The 18,940-nt window shown below is 52.4% G+C and overlaps 1 protein-coding gene and 1 long non-coding RNA gene across 9 annotated transcripts in view; one reads left to right on the top strand and one right to left on the bottom strand.

Annotated features, from left to right (window-relative positions):
• Positions 1-19: 19 nt before the first annotated feature.
• Positions 20-18,940, top strand: part of SLC9A5 (solute carrier family 9 member A5) — a 20,566-nt gene continuing 1,645 nt past the window's right edge. Inside the window, exons 1-16 of one of the 8 annotated variants that reach the window (XM_073796917.1) lie at positions 20-301; positions 640-682; positions 4,592-4,874; positions 6,041-6,204; positions 6,355-6,433; positions 6,751-6,928; positions 7,507-7,727; positions 8,201-8,403; positions 8,631-8,720; positions 8,818-8,888; positions 9,637-9,766; positions 10,253-10,341; positions 10,503-10,629; positions 14,667-14,837; positions 15,375-15,444; positions 16,114-16,248. In XM_073796917.1, coding sequence (XP_073653018.1) covers positions 674-682; positions 4,592-4,874; positions 6,041-6,204; positions 6,355-6,433; positions 6,751-6,928; positions 7,507-7,727; positions 8,201-8,403; positions 8,631-8,720; positions 8,818-8,888; positions 9,637-9,766; positions 10,253-10,341; positions 10,503-10,629; positions 14,667-14,837; positions 15,375-15,444; positions 16,114-16,248 — 2,020 coding nt within the window. In that variant the 5' untranslated portion in view covers positions 20-301; positions 640-673. Of the gene's footprint in view, positions 1,646-4,571; positions 4,875-6,040; positions 6,205-6,354; positions 6,434-6,750; positions 6,929-7,506; positions 7,728-8,200; positions 8,404-8,630; positions 8,721-8,817; positions 8,889-9,636; positions 9,767-10,252; positions 10,342-10,502; positions 10,630-14,666; positions 14,838-15,374; positions 15,445-16,113; positions 16,249-18,940 lie in introns of those variants that run through there. The other 7 variants (XM_073796916.1, XM_073796915.1, XM_073796918.1 and 4 more) reach the window with 7 other exon arrangements.
• LOC141277252 (uncharacterized) overlaps positions 9,695-18,940 on the bottom strand; it is a 15,491-nt gene continuing 6,245 nt past the window's right edge. Inside the window, exon 3 of the long non-coding RNA XR_012328327.1 lies at positions 9,695-10,060. This is a non-coding gene — a long non-coding RNA (uncharacterized lncRNA). The remainder of the gene's footprint in view (positions 10,061-18,940) is intronic.

Below are 18,940 nucleotides of genomic sequence, written 5' to 3'. Positions count from 1 at the left end.
CGGTGGCGGAGACTGCAGCCAGCCACTCAGAGGGCGTGATCATGGTCCTGTTAGTTCACTGGCTAGTCTGGGGGAAAACCCGAGCTCGCGCGCCCCTCACCCACTTCGAGAGCGCGCGGAGCACGGGCAGGCTTTCTTTGGGCTTGGGGGCGGTGAGGCTGCGCTCTCTTTAGGGCAAGGTGGGGTGCAAGTTTCTTCGGATCGTGGCCCGTCAGGTCCCCCTCAGTTTAGGGGCGAGAAGGTCCTGATTCCTTCAGCTGAGGGATGAAGTGGATGGGCTTCCCTCATTTGGAGAAAGCAGGTAGATGGGTCCCTTTCAGTCTAGAGCAAGAAGTGAAAATAGATTACACTCAATTCGAAGGAAGAGGTGGGATCATTTACCTTTAGTTGGAGGAAAAAGAGGTAAGGGTGCCCCTAATTCTGGGAAAAGAATGGGATGACTCAGTTTGGCGGCGAGGTAGAACGTTACCCTCAATTTTAGGGAAGACGGGGATGGGTTGCCCTTCAGCTTGAATGAAAAGTGGAAACGGTCCTTTTCAGTTTGGGGCAAGATAAGCCGAATGCCCCCTCAGGTTTGGGGAAGAGGTTGGGTGGATCCCTCTTAGTTTGAAGGGAATCGATAGACTGTGGTTTCCATAGTTTAGGGAAGAAGATACGTTTCCTTCATTGTCTCATGGAAAAGGTGAGAAGCGTTCACTGTAGTTTAAGGGAAAGGGAGGCCGGCTGTCCCTCGGTTTGGTAAATGAAGAGGAACAACCTCCTATTCAGCCTGGAATGAGCTGGGTCCAATCTGGGCCTTGGGATTTCTGGGGACGATGGGGACAGTTGTCCCTCACGGCTTTCTAAAACGGGCCCAGTGCGCGTGCGCAGCTCTGGTCTGGGCGGGGACCCGAAGGGGGCCCCTCCAGTCTGCACCCGGCAGCGCCGGAGCCCGCGGCCTCGGTATCGGGGACCGGCTGCTGGCTGCTGACAGCACTCACTCTCGGTGGCGGGGCCGCGCTCCTCCCGCCTGGACCCCGCCCCCCGGCAGACCCCGGTCACTCCAGCGGCTGGCCGTCGCCACAGTCGCCACCGGCTGGTGGAATGCAGAGGTGCCCCTGGAGGGCTGTGGCCGCTCACAGCTCTGAATCCGGGTCGGGGGAGGTTTTGGGAGAGTTTGGGGGAGCGCGCTTGAAGGAATAGGTTGCAGGACTTGGGGAAGGGCTGCACTGGGGAATTTCCAGAGTCGGGACTGGTTTAGAGCGGAGGGCAGGCGTCCGCACTCACGGACGCCCGGGGCAGGGTCTCGGAGTCCGGACCTGGCTTGGGGGTATCGGAGCCGGGATTGGGGGGAGCGGGCCCCACGTGCCTGTGACGCGGGGGCGGCCGGTAGGCGGCGGCGGCGGCGGCGGCGGCGGCGACGCGGGGCCGGCGGCCGTGCGGTGCCGGGAGGGCTGCTAGGCAGGCGGCAGGATGCTGCGCGCCGCACTGCCGCTGCTCTGGCTGCCCCTGGCGGGGGCGGGAGCAACCGAAGAGCCCACCCAGGAGCCGGGGTCGCCGGGTGAGCCTCCCCCAGGGTTGGCGCTCTTCCGCTGGCAGTGGCACGAGGTGGAGGCGCCCTACCTGGTAGCCCTCTGGATCCTGGTGGCCAGCCTGGCTAAAATCGGTGAGTGCGTGTGTGCGTGCGCCAGGGCCGGCGGCCGTCATTGGACCCGCCCCCAACCCCTAGTCCCCAGATCCGGGCCGGCTTCTTGCAGAGTGCCCCGACCTAGCTTCCGATTCCACAAATCCAGGCTCTCACATTGTTTCTGCGCCTCCTCTTGTTGATCTCCCTCCTCCCCTTCTCCTCGAGTGGGAGCCCTGAGGATTTGCCTTCTCAAAGGGCTGCCCCAGCTCTCTCCAGCCCCATCCCTAGATTCCTTTGCCCTTTCCTCTCTTCTCCTTGAAGTAAGCGCTTTGATCTGGGCTCTCCTCCACCAATCCCCAGCCTCCTAAAAGCTTCTGTCAGCAGTGAAGACGTGTGGGGACACTGAGGGGATGGTGTTCTCCTACAAACCCAGGCATCCTGGTTCTGAGGAAGCAGCCTTCCCTGGAGGCCACTGCCAAGTGTCCATTCTCTTGGGATACTAAACTGCCACTTTTCCTCTATCCCCCCTCTGCTCCCCTAAAGGTGCCCCCTTCTTGTGCCTAGCTGTGCCCCCCGCCCCAATTCAGGTCTACCTTCTTCCCACCTCAGGATATAAGAAACTTCCATTTATTGGGGCTTTATACTCTGCACTGCCTGCACTAGATGCTTTCATACATCCAGTCTCCTTCAGTCTGCACAATAAAGGTTGTGCTTCAGACTCCTTTCCTTGAATAGAGCTGCTTTTCCTTGCCTCTGCCCCTTCCTCCCCACTTCTGAGCAGCCAGTGGTCCCTCCTCCCACCACAGACCCTCCTCCCTCTCCCTGTTGTGCAGGCTCTGCTGTGGGGGTGACTAATTATAGCTGAGCCGTTGCTACTCACTCCCCATCTATGCAGGCACAGCCTGTACTCCAGTCTCACCAATACAGTCTTCATGTAGGAATCACACAGTCTAGGATTTGCCCCCTTCTCCCCCCAGGGACACAGCTGGGGGTGGGGGCTGGGCAGGAACAGAAGAACTCTCCACTCTGCTGTGGCAGCCCATTAATAATGGAAAATGGGGCTTGAAATGCCCTCAGGGAGCCTAGTGCTGTCAGAGAACAGCTTTTGTGAAGGGTTTTTACTGGGATTAATACATGCTCTGGAGATAAGGATGGAATAAAGTCCCTGAAGGAGAGGAAAGGGGGACCAAAGGTAGGGATGAGTGTGGGAAGAGCTATGGCTGAGCTCACCTTAGGGCCTGGCAGCAATGAGAGCAAGGTGGGAGGAGCCTCAGATTTGGGAGCCAAGAATTGGGTTTGCTGAGAAGTCTGCCAGTTGGAGAGTTCCTGTCTTATTTAGGGTTTACAGCAATGACTGTAGCTTCCCCCATAAATCATAGTGCTTTTTCTAGCTTGGATGACATCTCCTATGGAGGTAGAAGAGAGCCTTTTTCTCATCAAACAAAACAAAACAAAACAAAATCCTTGGGAATGGGGGCAGGGGAGATGGGTAGAATGTTCAGAGATACCTTCCCCCAGCTTCATTACCAGGAGATTTTTTTTTTTCCTTTTATTCACCAAATATTTATGTAGATCCCACCATGTGCCAGGCACTGCCCTAGGCTCTCTGGGTACAGCTTCCAAAGGGCACTGTCTTGGCATTGGGTCTCACACAGCCTAACGCAGAGGCTTCCCTCACTACCCACCACTCTAGGGATTGTCTGGGGAGAGGTGCTCATCTGGTCTCAGGTCCCAAGGGAAAGCCAAAACAGTTTATATTAGGAGGCAAAGGTAGGAGTGGCAATAGCGCTAGAAAACCTCCTCTTCTTTCCTAGGGACAGATCTGTCATTATTTTCTCCCAGAGTCATATTGAATTAACATTTGCTGAGATCCTATTATGTGTCTGACATTCTGCTAGGAAAATTCACACTATATCATTTTATCCTCACCCTGTGTGATGGGCATCTTTTCCCATATTACAGGAGAAGAAATTGAAATTCAGGTAAATTAAATAATTTGCCTGAGATCACACAATTAGGAAGGAATGGAGCCAGAAGAAGAACTGGATCTCTGACTGCTAAACTTAATGCTTTTTAAACTACTGAGTCCTTAGTGAGCCTATATAATGAAAAGCACATTGGGCTAGGAGGTCTACAGTGCTCCTAGGAGGTATGTTATGCATTATGGTCTAGCTCGAGAGGCAGGGCACAATAATATAATAATAGGTAACATTTATAGAGTGCTTACTGTAAACCACTGGGCTAAGTGCTTTTGAGTAGACTGCCTTACTTAAACCTCACAACAATCCTATGAGATCATTACTGTTTTTATCCCCATTTTACTGATGGGAAAACTGAAAGTCAAAGAGGTGAAGTTATTTGCTCCAAGGTCACAGAACTAGTAAATGGAAGAGCTAGGCTTTAAACCCAGGCAGCCTGACTCCAGAGGTCCTGATTTTTACAGCTGAGTTATGCATAAAAATATACCTAGTATTTGCTGAGATTCAAATAATGGCAATGGATAAGGGAGATCAGAGAAAGGTGAGGTCCTTCAAGGATGAGGGTAGAGAGGGGGCATTTCCAGAGGTGGAAAATGTAAGCAAAGGTCTAGGTTACCATGACAGGAGCACCAAGAAACAGACAACTTCGGCTGCAGTGGGGGATTTGAAGCCCTGGAGGCTGGAGATTCTAGCAGTCCTGAATGTTTCTTCTTCCTTGGTCCCAGTGTCAGGGGTCTTGACCTTGAATAAACTTCTAAGACTGGGAGGTTATAGGCCACCGTGTGTGTGTGTGTGTGTGTGTGTGTGTGTGTGTGTGTGTGTGTGTGTGTGTGTGTGTGTGTGTGTGTGTGTGTGTGTGTGTGTGTGTGTGTGTGTGTGTGTGTGTGTGTGTGTGTGTGTGTGTGTGTGTGTGTGTGTGTGTGTGTGTGTGCGCGCGCGCGCGCATCCCATAAGCTGATACCTCTTGCCCTCTTCTTGCATTGTAGTGTTTCACTTGTCTCGGAAGGTGACGTCTCTGGTCCCTGAGAGCTGCCTGCTGATATTGCTGGGACTGGTGCTGGGGGGCATTGTCTTGGCTGTGGCCAAGAAAGCTGAATACCAGCTGGAGCCAGGCACCTTCTTCCTCTTCCTGTTGCCTCCTATCGTGCTGGACTCGGGCTATTTCATGCCTAGCCGGCTATTCTTTGACAACCTGGGCGCCATCCTCACCTACGCTGTGGTGGGCACACTCTGGAATGCCTTCACGACAGGTGCTGCCCTCTGGGGCCTGCAGCAGGCTGGACTTGTGGGTGAGTGACCTTAAGACCTGGACTGGTAGCGGGAGGCTATGCCAGCCTCATCACCCAACTCCCTTCTCCTCCAGCTCTGAAGATCCTGTGTTGATGACAGCCATGCCCTGAGAGCTCCATCTTAGGTCCCTCCCAACTGGAGTGTGAGGCAATGCTCCAGATGGGCCTTCAGCCTTCATTTAGGTCCCTGCCAGATGAGTCTGGGCTTCTGCAGATGACAGCTGAGTAGGGGCCTGGCTCCCAGCTGTGTGTGGGCTGCCAAGGCTGGGACTCTGGCTGCCTCCTGCCCTGATACCATACTGCCACTTGCCAGCCTGGCTCCCCTGAGGCACAGCTCACCTTTCCTGTGAGGGCTCTGCCCAGGTCACATCAGGGTGGTTTTCTGTTTTTATTATTATTTTTAATAAATACATATTATACATCCACAGAATGCAAGACACTACACTGGGTGTTCTCTCTTTACTCATCCCACTGGCTCTTCATAGCAACCTTGCTGGGGTTATAATTTGTCCCACTTTAATGGATGAGGAAATAGAGGCCCTTAAACTCATTCGGTATCAGGTCCAAAGTGAGCAGGAGAAGTCTGTTTTCCTGAGGCTCTTTGCCTTCAGGCTGCCCTGTCCTGCTCCCTTCTTCCTCATTCCCTGGCCCCCAAATCCATTCAACCCTGAATGTTGATAATTCAGACGTGTCGAATTCCTTAGGCTGAGAACCACCGGTGTGGGAGAAAGCACTCTCTTTCGTTCTTCTCCCGAATAAAGCCAGTCAGCAGCCAATTTCCACCTGCTGGTGGTTATTATTACTGTTGCTGCAGTTCTTACTGTCAGTGCCACCTTAGCTTTCCAGGTTACATAGAGCTCTCGTAGCCATCTCCTGCGTGATTTTTGCAGCAGTACTGTTAGGCAGGCACATGAGGAGGCATGGCCTATGAGAAGTCATGTGACAATGACAGTGCCAACATCACAGAGCTGGTAAGTGGCAAAGGCAGGCCTTAGGCTCAAGACCTAAGGTCTCCTGACCTGCAGGCCGACGCTCTCTTCACCGTCCCAGGTCCTCTCTGGGGCTACTTGTTTTAACAGTGGGGCTGGAGTCTGGGCTTGTCACAGGGACTGCTGTAGGCAGTTCAGTACCTCACCACTTGCTGTCCCTCATCTGTCCCTTGAAAGCCCCTAGAGTGCAGGCTGGCTTGCTGGACTTCCTGCTGTTCGGGAGCCTCATCTCAGCAGTGGACCCCGTGGCCGTGTTGGCTGTCTTTGAGGAGGTGCACGTCAACGAGACCCTCTTTATCATCGTCTTCGGCGAGTCCCTGCTCAACGATGCAGTTACTGTGGTGAGAGCGCTCGGCTCGCTGCCGTTCCTTGACCCCAGGCTGCCATGCTCTGACCAGGCCCCACTCCTCCCCCGGCCCTGCCTCGCCGTCTCCACGCAGTCCAGGCTGCCACCTCCCCCCGCCGCTCCTGATGCTCCTCTTCTCGCTTAGGTGCTGTACAAGGTCTGCAACTCTTTTGTGGAGATGGGCTCTGCCAACGTGCAGGCCACTGACTACCTGAAGGGAGTCGGTCAGTATTTCCTCCCTCTTGGCGGGCACTGGAGGTCTGCCTCCCCTGGGTTGCTGAGCCCCTGCCCCCCACCGTGTCAGGACAGAGGACGCTGCTCGGGTTGCCTCATTCCCTTCCCTCATGTATGGAGAAATAGGGCCCTGAGAACCTGAGAAGGAGGGCCTTTCCTGGAATCCTAGCTCTGGGACCCTGACCCCTGGGGAGCACAGTGGGCATGCACAGTGGGCATCATCCTCCACTCCCTGCCAGGCAGCAGTCTTGTCAGCCCTGGTGGGGTCCGGGCCAGGGGTCATGCTGACAACCCACTCCTCCCCCAGCCTCCTTGTTTGTGGTCAGTCTGGGCGGGGCAGCCGTGGGCTTAGTCTTTGCCTTCCTCCTGGCCCTGACCACACGCTTCACCAAGCGGGTCCGCATCATCGAGCCTCTGCTGGTCTTCCTCCTCGCCTACGCAGCCTACCTTACTGCTGAAATGGCCTCGCTCTCCGCCATTCTTGCGTGAGTCCTGGGGGCCTTGCAGGCAGGCAGCTGGGAGGGGGCACTGGAGATGGTCGCCCTCACATGGACAGAAGCAGGACCCGGAGGAGTCCATAGGTCTCCCTGAGCCCTTGTGGGAGTGGGAGCTTCAGACTCCCCTGGGGAGATACTAAGCCTCAGGTAACATTCCAGGACCTGCCTCTAGGGCTGTCCTGGGCACCCCAGAACCCAAAATTCCTCTGCTTAAAGTGCTCTCTGGGGTGTAGGCTGAGCTGGAAGTGGACTTTGAGGCCTGGTGCTACTGGCTCTGGTGGCCACAGAACTCTAAAAGGTGCCTCACACAGTGCGCTAGTCAGAGCATGTCTCTCCCACCTTCCCCCTCCAGAAGGCACCGAGAGGGAAGCCTGGAGATTCGGACCCGTTTATCCCAGGACCACCACTACCTACCCTTGGATGGTCTCCAGGCCTCCCTGGGCTTTGGCTCTGAGAATCTGACATCCTGTGATGGGCAACACCCTCTCCTGTGCATGCTCAAACCCCAAGGGCTGTGCTTCCTGTGGCCCCTCCTCACTCGCCCTGACTCTCCATTCCTCTCCCAGGGTGACTATGTGTGGCCTGGGCTGTAAGAAGTACGTGGAGGCCAACATCTCCCATAAGTCCCGCACAGCTGTCAAGTACACAATGAAGACTCTAGCCAGCTGCGCTGAGACCATCATCTTCATGCTGCTTGGCATCTCGGCCGTGGACTCTTCCAAGTGGGCCTGGGACTCTGGGCTGGTGCTGGGCACCCTCTTCTTCATCCTGTTCTTCCGAGCCCTCGGTATTGCCGGCACCCTCTGCTTTCCCACCCTCCTTCCTGCCCACCCTCCCAGCTCATCTCCCAGTCTGAGTCCACATCCTTGTCAACAATTTCTAAGCCTCCCCTTATTGCTCACCCCTCCCAGCCCTTGTCAGACCTTAGCCCAGATACTTGGTGCCATCCATGCCCAGTGCCCTCCACTCCTGCTGCAGGCGTGCCCTCCAACACCCTGCTCCCACTGGCCTCCCTCCTGCTGCAGGCGTGCCCTCCAACACCCTGCTCCCACTGGCCTCCCTCCTGCTGCAGGCGTGCCCTCCAACACCCTGCTCCCACTGGCCTCCCTCCTGCTGCAGGCGTGCCCTCCAACACCCTGCTCCCACTGGCCTCCCTCCTGCTGTAGGCGTGCCCTCCAACACCCTGCTCCCACTGGCCTCCCTCCTGCTGCAGGCGTGCCCTCCAACACCCTGCTCCCACTGGCCTCCCTCCTGCTGCAGGCGTAGTCCTGCAGACGTGGGTGTTGAATCAGTTCCGGCTGGTCCCTCTGGACAAGATTGACCAGGTGGTGATGTCCTATGGGGGCCTGCGGGGGGCTGTGGCCTTCGCTCTCGTCATCCTCCTGGACAGGACCAAGATCCCTGCCAAGGACTACTTTGTAGCCACCACTATTGTGGTGGTCTTCTTCACAGTCATCGTGCAGGTGGGAGCGCCCACGAGGCTGGATGGGGAGAGGGTCTGGCAGGCCCTGGGGGAGGCTTAGAGCCTATGGGAGAGGGGCTCCTCTTCCTCTTGTGGGAGGCAGGGGGGCCTGACTTCCCAGACCTTGAGTGCAGTGAGGTGGGGATACAGAAGCTGAAGCCTAACTATGAGGAGGGAAAGGCAGCAGGGAACTGGACAGGGCAGGGCTCACTGGCTGCCTGTCCGTAGGGCCTGACCATCAAGCCACTGGTCAAGTGGCTGAAGGTGAAGAGGAGTGAGCATCACAAACCTACCCTGAACCAGGAGCTGCATGAGCACGTGGGTACCAGAACCCCATCCCTCCGCCTGTCCCTCTCTCCCTTCTCCTATTTTGAGCAGAGTCCTGATCCGGTCCCCCTACCCACCCCCCTTCTAGACTTTTGACCACATTCTGGCTGCAGTGGAGGACGTTGTGGGGCACCATGGCTATCACTACTGGAGGGACAGGTGAGGGAGCTGCCCCGAGGCTCCTTCAGCAGCGGCAGCCTCACCAGCCAGGGCAGCATGGGGGATGTGCACACTTCTGAGGAGGGACACAGTCAGGCTCAGGCTGGGCAACTTCTTCCTGAAGCCCTTCGGGCAGTACTGGCAGTACTGGTGTCCCAGTACTCTCAGGATAAGACAAGGCTCCCCAGTGAGGCCTGCGCAGCTCTGCCCTGCATGGTCTGGCACCTCCAGACACCAGCCGCATTGTGCTCAGCTGTGTCTTTGACTATCTGTCTGCCAATGAAATGAACCCTGTTTTAGAAACTCAGAACCCACCATGCTCCCCCGGCCCTGGCCACTGGGACCTGTGCACATGTTGTTCTTTCTACTAGAACATTCCTTTGCCTCCCTCTCACCTACTTAACCTCTATTCATCCTTCAGATCTTACCACAGGCATCAAGTCCTTAGGGAGGTTTCCCTGGCCTCCCTGACTAGGACAAATCCCTATCATACTCTATAATTATCCTTTATAGTTCTTACCATGGTTGTAATTTTACAGTTATATGTAATAACTTCATTAATGTCAGGCTTTCCTACAACACTGTCAGTTCCATAAGGGCAGGGACCAGCTTCAAGATTCTCCCTGACTGATGCCCACACCAAGAGACATAGGCCCAGCGCTGGCGGTGCCCCTGCCCTGTCTGAGGAAGGGCCAGCCGCCCAGGCCTTGGGGATGGCACTCAGGACCGGGCCTGGCATCCTCTGTAGGTGGGAGCAGTTTGATAAGAAGTACCTGAGTCAGCTGTTGATGCGGCGGTCAGCCTACCGCATCCGGGACCAGATTTGGGATGTGTACTACAGACTCAACATCCGGGATGCCATCAGCTTCGTGGACCAGGTGGGCCGGCAGACAATGGTGGGTGGGCAGGTGGCCAGCAGGGCAAGGCAGGAAGCGGTGACAAGCAGGCAGGCCCTGAGCAGGGAGCTGGGAATTCCCAGCAGACTCCATAGTCTTGTGAAGTGGCAGCTGCAGGAACGGGCCTGGCCTGATGCTGACATGTAGAGTCTAGCAGGCAGTACAGGAAGGTGGGAAACAGCTGGACTCTGGAGTCAGGAGATGTGGTTCAGTTCTTATCATCTCACGCTTGTGACCTTGGGTAAGTCACTTGTCCTCTCGGAGCCTCAGTTTCAACTGTTAAGAAAGCACAAGTAAAAGTACCTCTGTCAGAGTTTTGTAGATTCAGTATAAAAAGTGCCTAGCACAGTCCCTGGAACTTCAAAAGAGCAAAGTGTGTTAACCATTGTTATTCTTTTTATTACCCTCTGATTGTCTGGGCCACCTTTCATCTGATTGCCATTTTGACCTCTGACTTGGCCCCTGCAGGGAGGCCACGTCTTGTCCTCCACCGGGCTCACTCTGCCCTCTATGCCCAGCCGCAATTCTGTGGCAGAGACCTCTGTCACCAACCTGCTGTAAGTCCTTGAGCCCCCTTCCCCTTCCTCAAGCTCCTCTCTATTGCGCCCTCTCTCTGAATCCCTTCTGGGCAAGATTTGTGAGCACCTTTGCTTCTGCCCTTCCCCTGGCCTGTGCCTCCTGGCCCGTCCCTAGCACACGTGTCTCCTCCCTCCTGCAGGAGGGAGAGTGGCAGTGGAGCATGTCTGGATCTGCAGGTGATTGACACAGTACGCAGCGGCCGGGACCGTGAGGATGCTGTGATGCACCACCTGCTCTGTGGAGGCCTTTACAAACCTCGCTACAGGGTGAGAACAGGCAGGGCAGAGTTCTGAGGGGGAGCATTGTCTGGGGAGGCCACAATGGAAGGCTCAAGAGGCAGCTGGCACCAGCTTGTGGAGAGCTATGGATGCCCAGTTGAGGAGTGTGGGCTTCATCTTGTTGGTTATAACCTTTAGTTTTTTGGTTTTTTTTTGAGAAAGGTTGGCCTGTTACAAGAGCTGTTTAAGAATGTCTTCTCTGGTAGCAGAGGGCAGATCAAACTGGAGGGGGTGAGTTGAGAGGCTGGGAGAGCCAGTTGGGAAGCTGGAGTGAACCACTGTGGATTAGACCTGGGTGGTCGGAAGGGAGAGGAGCACAAAGAACTGTGTGATCAGCCAGGAAGGGGAGAGCAGGAGATCCAGAGGGCTTGATGGGGTCACAGAACAGGAGTGCTGAGGAAGCCGCCTGCAGGACCACCTTAACCTGGGGGAGGCAGACATCTGTTTTAGGTAATGTGAGTTTAGTCCAATGCAGGTCATGAAGCTTTGGGGTCGGAAAGGCCCAACCCATACAGGAAGGAATCTGTTGCAACCCCACAAGGGGGCAGCAAGCCATTACCCTGAACCTTTTTGAAATGAGAAGCCAGCTGTTACCATTCTTGGCAGCTTTAACAGTCAAGGCTGTTTCTACCGCTGAGACAGATTGGTTTCCTTTAATTTTCTCCCACTGGTCCTGATTTGACTCTCTGCAGCTCTGCAGAGTAAGTCTGCAAAGGTTTCAAAATGTCTTCCTCCCACACAGGCCTCCTTGCCCTCAGGCCAGCAGCTCCTGTCCTTGGTGTGTCTTCTTTAGTCATCAGAAATGAGGGCTCTTGGAGTTCTCTGGTAGCCTAGTGGTTAGGACTCTGGGCTTTCACTGCCGTGGCCTGGGTTTGGCACAGGGGCTCTTTCACCTTTCTAGTTCTGGAACTTGCCATTCTCTTCCCACAGCCCAGAATCCCTCCAGCTTTGGCTCACCACCCTGAGGCCCCATATTGTCCTTACAGTCAGGCAACCCACCATGTCTTCCTCAGTTAATGACTATTAAACCCTGTTGCATCCAACCTGTGGGGTTTTTTGTTTGTTTGTTTTTTGGTTTTGTTTACTTTTTTCTTACGGAAAATCTCTGTCGTTCAGAAAACTAGAGAGAATAACTCATTTAACCACCACTCACCTCCAATAATTTTCAATGCATGGTCAATTCTGTTACATTCTGTCCCCCCCTACGCCCCAGCTACACTTTATTATCTTACAGCAAACTCCAGACATCATATCATCTCTATTTCCATATGTATCTCTAGGTGGCAAGAATTCTTTAAAAAAAAAAGCCATAGTACCCTTATCACTTACAACAAATAACAGTGATTCCTTCTCACCTCAAATATCCAGCCAGTGGTCAATAAATACCTTTTTCCAGCTGGTTTGTTCAAGTCAGGATCCAAATAAAGTCCACAGTTTGCATTTAGTAAACATGTCTCTATTTTTTAAAAAAAATCGGTGATAGTTTTGTCTTCCTTTTTTTCTCATTATTTACTTATTGAAGAAACTGGATCCATTATCTCAGAGAATGTTCCATTTTACAGATTCTGATTGTATTCCAGTGGTGGTGTTTAACATGTTCCTCTACATACTGTATTTCTTGGTAGTTAAATCTGGAGGCCCGGTTGTATTCAGGAACATTCGATAGGTGTGCTATGTATTTCTTATTGTATTACATCAGGAAGTACATAATGACTGACTGTCTGTGGATGTGTGTGTGTAAGATTGGTCAATGGTTCAGTCCAACCAGTTCTTGTGAAGTCAATTAAAAAAAAAACTGGATTAAGATTGTGCTTATCCCTGTTAAATGTCATCTTATTTGATTTAGCCCATCATTCCATTGTTTGGATCCCATGTCTGCCACCAAATATCTCCTCAGATTCACATCATAGGAAAATTTGCTAAGCCTGTTAACTTTGTAGTCATCAAAATCAACATACAAATGTTGAACAGGATAGAGCTGAGGACAGAGCCCTGTGGCATGCTACTAAAGACTTTCCTCCAGACTGACCTTGATCAAGAATTTTTTGGGTATGGTTACTCAACCAGTTCTAAATCCACTTAGTTATGCCAGAACACCATAATTCCTCATGTTCTTCACAGAAATATCATCAGAGAGAGACAGAAGTATCTAGTATGCAGTTAGAAACATAAGATTATAGTTTAGGAGAGAGATACGGGCTGGAGATAAAGATTTGGAAGCAATCTGTATCAGAGGTTTCCTGGCCTGGCTACATCAGAATCTCCCAGGGAGCTTGCTAGAATACATATTCCTGGCTTCTCCTGGAGAGTCTGATCCTATAGTGTGCAATGGGATGAGGAATCTGCTCTTAATAAGTCCCCTGAGGGGATTCACATGTAGCTGGTCTGATGGCTGATGTTTGGGAAACACAGATGTATCCCTGGGCTAGCTGGCGCTGAGAGAGGACACTTTCACTGGGGAGGGCATTTAGAGGGGAGAGAGGGGGGCCAAGGACAACACTGAGGAATGCACATGTAAGAAAAGGAAGGGGAGCCAGCGGAGGAGAGAGAAGGAGCCCTTGGAGGGGCAGTAGCAGATGGTGTCTCGGAGGCCTGGGGCATAAGGAGGGCTGGACGTTGCACAGATGTTGCCTAACCAGAGGCCATGGCACTGCTGACCAGGGAGAAAGCAGCACACTGAAGTTGCAATCAGGCAAACCCCCCTGGAGCTGTATTTTTTTTTTTAGTTTGCATTTCTTTTTTTATTTTTTTTTAACATCTTTATTGGAGTATAATTGCTTTATAATGGTGTGTTAGTTTCTGCTTTATAACAAAGTGAATCAGCTATACATGTACATGGAGCTGTTTCTCTGATAGTCAAGGAATGGGTACTAGGGGAAGTGTCAGAATGTAAGTGTAAAAGTCTGGCAGCAAAAGCGAGGCAATGGTATCAATGGAAAGGCCTTTTTCAAGGAGGTAAGGGCAGGAGCATGCTTAAAAGCAGAGGGAGGGGGGCCAGTGTCGATGGAAGGATTGAAGATGCAGGAGTGGAGGACCGGGAGGGAGGAGGGAGCAGAGCAGGGAACTGCTGGAGGCAGGGAGTGAGCTAAGCAAAGCGGAGGCCTGGGTTGGGGAGTGAGGAGCCCTGTGAAGGAGCTGGGCCCCCGCATGCCCAGGAGAGAGGGGCACCTCTGTGTGAGCGTGTAGAAGAGGGCAGCTGGGAGGAGACTTAAAGGGGGCTCTTAGATCCAGCTCAGGGAAGCATGAAATATGAGGCAAAGGAAAGGGACCAGACTGGGGATGTGAGGCAAGACAAATGATTGGGAACATGCGGGCAGTACTTTGGGGGGTTACCACTAGGTAATGAAAAGGCCTCTCGGCAGTCAAGGGCAGAGGTGGAGACAGTCTAAGTGAGTGTGTAGTGGGCTTGGTCTTTATGAGAAAGAGTTGGAAAGAGGAGATGGGGGTGGTCCTGAACTGGACACCAATTCAGGTATCATGGGACTGAGGGGGTCGAAGGTATCAAGAGAGGGAGTCATGGAAGTTCAAAGTGCAGCCTGCGGAGTCACGGTGGTGGCTGGAGAACTGGCTAGCTGGAGAGTTCCAGCTGGACAGAGAGTCCTGTGTAGTTAAAAGGAGGCAAATGGGCCAGGCATGTGGACCAGGCTCAGATAAACAGAGGTGCAAAGAAGGAAATGCCCCCCTTGGTCTCACAGTAGCCCTGAGGGACAAGACACAGGGTCCCCTGCCTCTTGTCACGTCAGATCAGAGAGAACTGGGAGAGGGCAGTAGGGAATACGGAAAGCCAAATTTGAGGAAACAGGTTCTGGGATAAAGGAAAGTTTTCCCCCAGTGAACTGAGCATATAGAGAGTATAGAGTCTGGCTGGGTCCCTACTGTATTTTTTGTTTTGTTTTTTCAATCCATGGCTAGTTCTGGCAACAGTGGGCCAGCAGGAGCTATGGTGAACATGGGGCTGTGGCCTGGGGTCCCTGTGGGAGGCCAGGACACCCAGCCTCACGGTAGGGCGGGGCTGTCATTGTCAGTACAAAGCCAGCTGCAGCCGCCACTTCATCTCTGAGGATGCGCAGGAGCGCCAGGACAAGGAGGTCTTCCAGCAGAACATGAAGCGGCGGCTGGAGTCCTTTAAGTCCACCAAGCACAACATCTGCTTCACCAAGAGCAAGCCACGACCCCGCAAGGCCGGCCGCAAGAAGGCATGTGCTTTCTCTGGGACTCCTGTCTGCAGCTGCAGGCTGACGGCACGCAGTTTTGAGCTCCCAAGTATTGGAATCCAGCCTAGGGGGCCCCCCTAGATGGATAATTCTCAGGGACTTGGGGGCTGCAGCAGCTTGGGTTCCCTTTTGCATCTTCCTGGAGCCCCAGAAGGGGAAGGCAAGGGCTTCAGAAGGAGATCAGCCTCTTGTCCATGTGGTCACATGCTGGGAGGCAGCAGGACCACCTACCAGAGGTGAAATGGGCAGGAGAAAGGCAGATTCCTCGTTGGGGGGACTCCATGAGCTCCTTATTCAGCCCAAGCTGACGTACTGAGTGTCCTTGCTGGGGCATGTCAGACTCCACACTTGCGGGGGTGGGGGTGGGGGTGGGGTCAAGGGATGGTAGAACCATTGGGATTGACAGATTCCCTTCCCTGCTGCATCAGGAAGACCTGTCCTGTTGACCCCACCAGACGACAGGGTTGGAGTTTGGAGCCAGGGCCAGAGGCTTAGGGTTTTTTGTTTTTTGGTCCTTAGAAGGATGGCATGGCTAACACGGAGGCTACAAATGGGAAACCTCCTCGAGACCTGGGCTTCCAGGACACAGGCAAGCAGGGAGTGGGGTGGAGTTGAGGATGGGATAGGGAGGGAAAGGGCAGGGGCCCATCAGCCAGAAGCCTGAAGGACCTCCTCTGTACAGCATTCAATACCATAAACTGGGGCTCTTCCCCTCAGGGACTAGATGGGCATACTTGATTTCAAAGCTGAACATATCTAAGCAGTTATTAGACATCTGTGACATCAGATAGCTAACTACAGGTTACAGGCCTTGAGGACTTGGAGAAGGTGTCATAAAAGGGGGAGCTTGGTCTGGGCCTTGAAGGATGGGTGAACCCTGGTGTCCCCGTCTATAAAACCAGGAGTTTGGATGAGCTGCACACTGATGGGCCTTCCAGCCCTCCAGATGTTTGTGCTTCCAGTTGACGATGGGATCTGGGGCTGAGAGATGATGGGGGAGCTGGAAAGTGTGACTCTCCTTATGGTTTCCTCTGAGGACTTGGCTTTCCCTGTTGCCTCCTTCAGCTCTGCAGCCCCACCTCCCTTCCTCTCAAACACCCAACTCCACAGGCCAGTGCTGTAACAGCCACAGGACAAAGCAGGTGTCCCTGCCAACTGCGGGCTCTACCTGGGTGGACAGGGGGTCCGGCTTGGGGTTGTGCGGTACCAAGAGGCAGCTGCTGGTGGCCAACCCCACTCGGCTCTTGTCCCTCTCCAGCTGCTGTGATATTAACCGTAGAGTCTGAGGAGGAGGAGGACAGCGACAGTTCGGAGACAGAGAAGGAGGACGATGAAGGGATCATCTTTGTGGCTCGGGCTACCAGTGAGGTTCTCCAAGAGGGCAAAGTTTCAGGTAATGGCTTCCTCCCGCCTACCTCCCTCTGGAACTGTGCAGCTGGTTTCCTCCCCCTTCACTGATGGCCCTACTCCAGACAATACCTCTTCCTATTCGCTCATTTATTCACCAACCAGCATTTACTGGGCATCTCCTTTATGTCAGACACCTGACATACATGATCTGATTCAATCCTCACAACAACCAAGATGGGGAAACTGAGCTCAAAGGAATTTGGGACTTGTCCAGAGCCAGCAGAACCAGAATTTGAACCTGACCCACCCGATTCAAAGCCCAAAGCCTTTTTACTGCCATGCCGCCTCCCTTTACTCTCTGGCGAGAAACACAAGGTGACAAGCAAACCTAACACCAGGCTCCGTTGTGACCCATGCTCAGCACACCAGCCCTCAGGTACAGACCCGGTGAGGGTGGCAGCCTGACCTGAGAGAGGAGCCTGAGTTGGCTCAAGCACCCTAGGTGTCTTTTAAAAAACATATTATAGAAAATTTCAAAATATACAATAGACAGAATAGTAAAATAAACTTCCCATCTATCCACCAGCCAGCTTCAATAATTATCTACTCCTAACCAATCTTATTTCATCCATACCCCTCACTATGCCCCTCTCTTCACTGGATTCTTTTGAAGCAAATCTCAAATATCATTATCACTTTATCAAAAAATACTTCAGCATGTATCTCTAAAAGATAAAGATTCTTCTTAAAAATATAACCACAATACCATTATCATATCCAAAATCTTTGTTATCAGATATCCAGTCAGTGTTCAAGTTTCCCTGATTATCTTAATATTTTTTTACAGTAGGTTTGTTCAAATAAAAATCCAGACAAGACCCACCCATGAAATCTGTTGATAAGTCTCTTTTAATCTACAGCGGTGATTCTTAAGAGGGTAGTGGTGGAGGGATTTTGCCCTCTAGGGGATTGTCTGGAGACATCTTGGGTGGTCACAGCTGGAGGGCTACCTCTGCAGTGAGTGGGTAGAGGCCAGGGATGCTGGTAAACATCCTACCATGCACAGGACAGCCCCCCTACAACAAAGTATCTCTTCCAACCTGTCAATAATGTCAAGTCTGAAAAACCCTGATTTATAGGTTCCCCCCACCAATACCTTTTTTTCTTCCACTGGATTTATTGAAATAACCTGATTCTTTGTCCCCCAGTCTTTCCTTGTCTGGATTTTGCTGATTGCATCCCCAAAGCATCATGTAATATGTTTCACTGACCCTTATATTTCCTCTAAACCAATAATTAAATCCAGATCAGATCTGGTAAGCATACTTCATAGGTGTACCTCCTATTGCATTCATCACACCAGGAGGCATCTGGGTGTCTCTCTTTTTGTGAGGTTAACGTTGATAACTGGATTTAGCTGTTGTTGGCTTGATCCGTCCATTATCAAGCTCCCTGTCAACTTTTCATCAGACAGTCTTGGCAGCCACTGGTGATCACTGCCAGATCCAGCATTTCATTAGGGGCTGCACAGTGGTGATAGTCTATGTCTCTTTTTTCATCTGCATTGATTAACAGTAATTCTTCTATAAAAAAAACTTCCCTTCATCAATTACTTAGTTACTTTGAGGTACAGTTCACATAGGGAAGAATGGATAAATGCTTGAATTTTTCATTTTATTTATCAGTTTTCATACCAACAGTTAGTTCCCCAGCATCCTCTAAAGGTGAACACTGAAGTTTTTTTTTTAATTAATTAATTAATTAATTAATTTTTGGCTGTGTTGGGTCTTCGTTGCTGTGCACAGGCTTTCTCTAGTTGTGGTGTGCGGGCTTCTCATTGCCGTGGCTTCTCTTGTTGCAGAGCACGGGCTCTAGGCGCATAGGCTTCAGTAGTTGTGGCACGTGGGCTCAGTAGTTGTGGCTCGCGGGATCTAGAGCTCAGGCTCAGTAGTTGTGGCGCACGGGCTTAGTTGCTCCGCGACATGTGGGATCTTCCCGGGCCAGGGCTCGAACCCATGTCCCCTGCATTAGCAGGTGGATCCTTAACCACTGCGCCACCACGGAAGCCCAACACTGAAGTTTTTCGTTTAGTTTTTGTTGTTGTTAAAATTCAATCCAGCATCCCAAGTCTTTCAAGAGAGGTAGTTTTACTTTCAATCACAGAATTAATACATTTCATAACATACTCAGTCAAGAGTTTTGGAGTGCTCAGGACTTTATCAATGAGCAGACACATACTGAGCACCTATTATACACAAGGCATTGAGCTTGACTTTGGAGAACAAGGGGTGGTAGGTGGCCAGAGGGCTGCTCTTCCCCAGGTTTCCTCTTTCAGAACCTCAGACTTCCTGTAATGCAGCGGCCAGGCCTTCCATGCTGGCTGCCAGCAGTTCTGGGATTCTCAGGTCCTCTGGGCTCTGGCATCCCCCTCGCCGGCACAGCTTTAGCCTGTTGTTAGGTTCACATGAGCTCACACTCCTGGACTCTGTCGCACCAAAGGGCTGTGGTGGGAACTCAGGCAAGGAGCCCAGTGGCCAAGCCTCAAGATCTTCCTCACTCCGCTGCTGTCTCACCCTGGGATGGGGCTTGGCAGGATGTGGTTTAAGACTAGCACTGCAAGTTGGGTGAGGGCTGATCGTAGATGGGTTTTTTCTTGCCTTGATCCCGCTTTCTCTTGCTTTAGTTATTTTCACTTGTTCAATAGGTATTTGTTGAGCAACTGCTATGTGCCCAGC

Source organism: Tursiops truncatus, chromosome 19 (genome assembly GCF_011762595.2).
Source record: "Tursiops truncatus isolate mTurTru1 chromosome 19, mTurTru1.mat.Y, whole genome shotgun sequence".
Lineage (NCBI taxonomy): Eukaryota > Metazoa > Chordata > Mammalia > Artiodactyla > Delphinidae > Tursiops > Tursiops truncatus.
The sequence above is the reverse complement of the archived record's forward strand: the minus strand, read 5'-3'. Positions and strand labels throughout refer to the sequence as shown.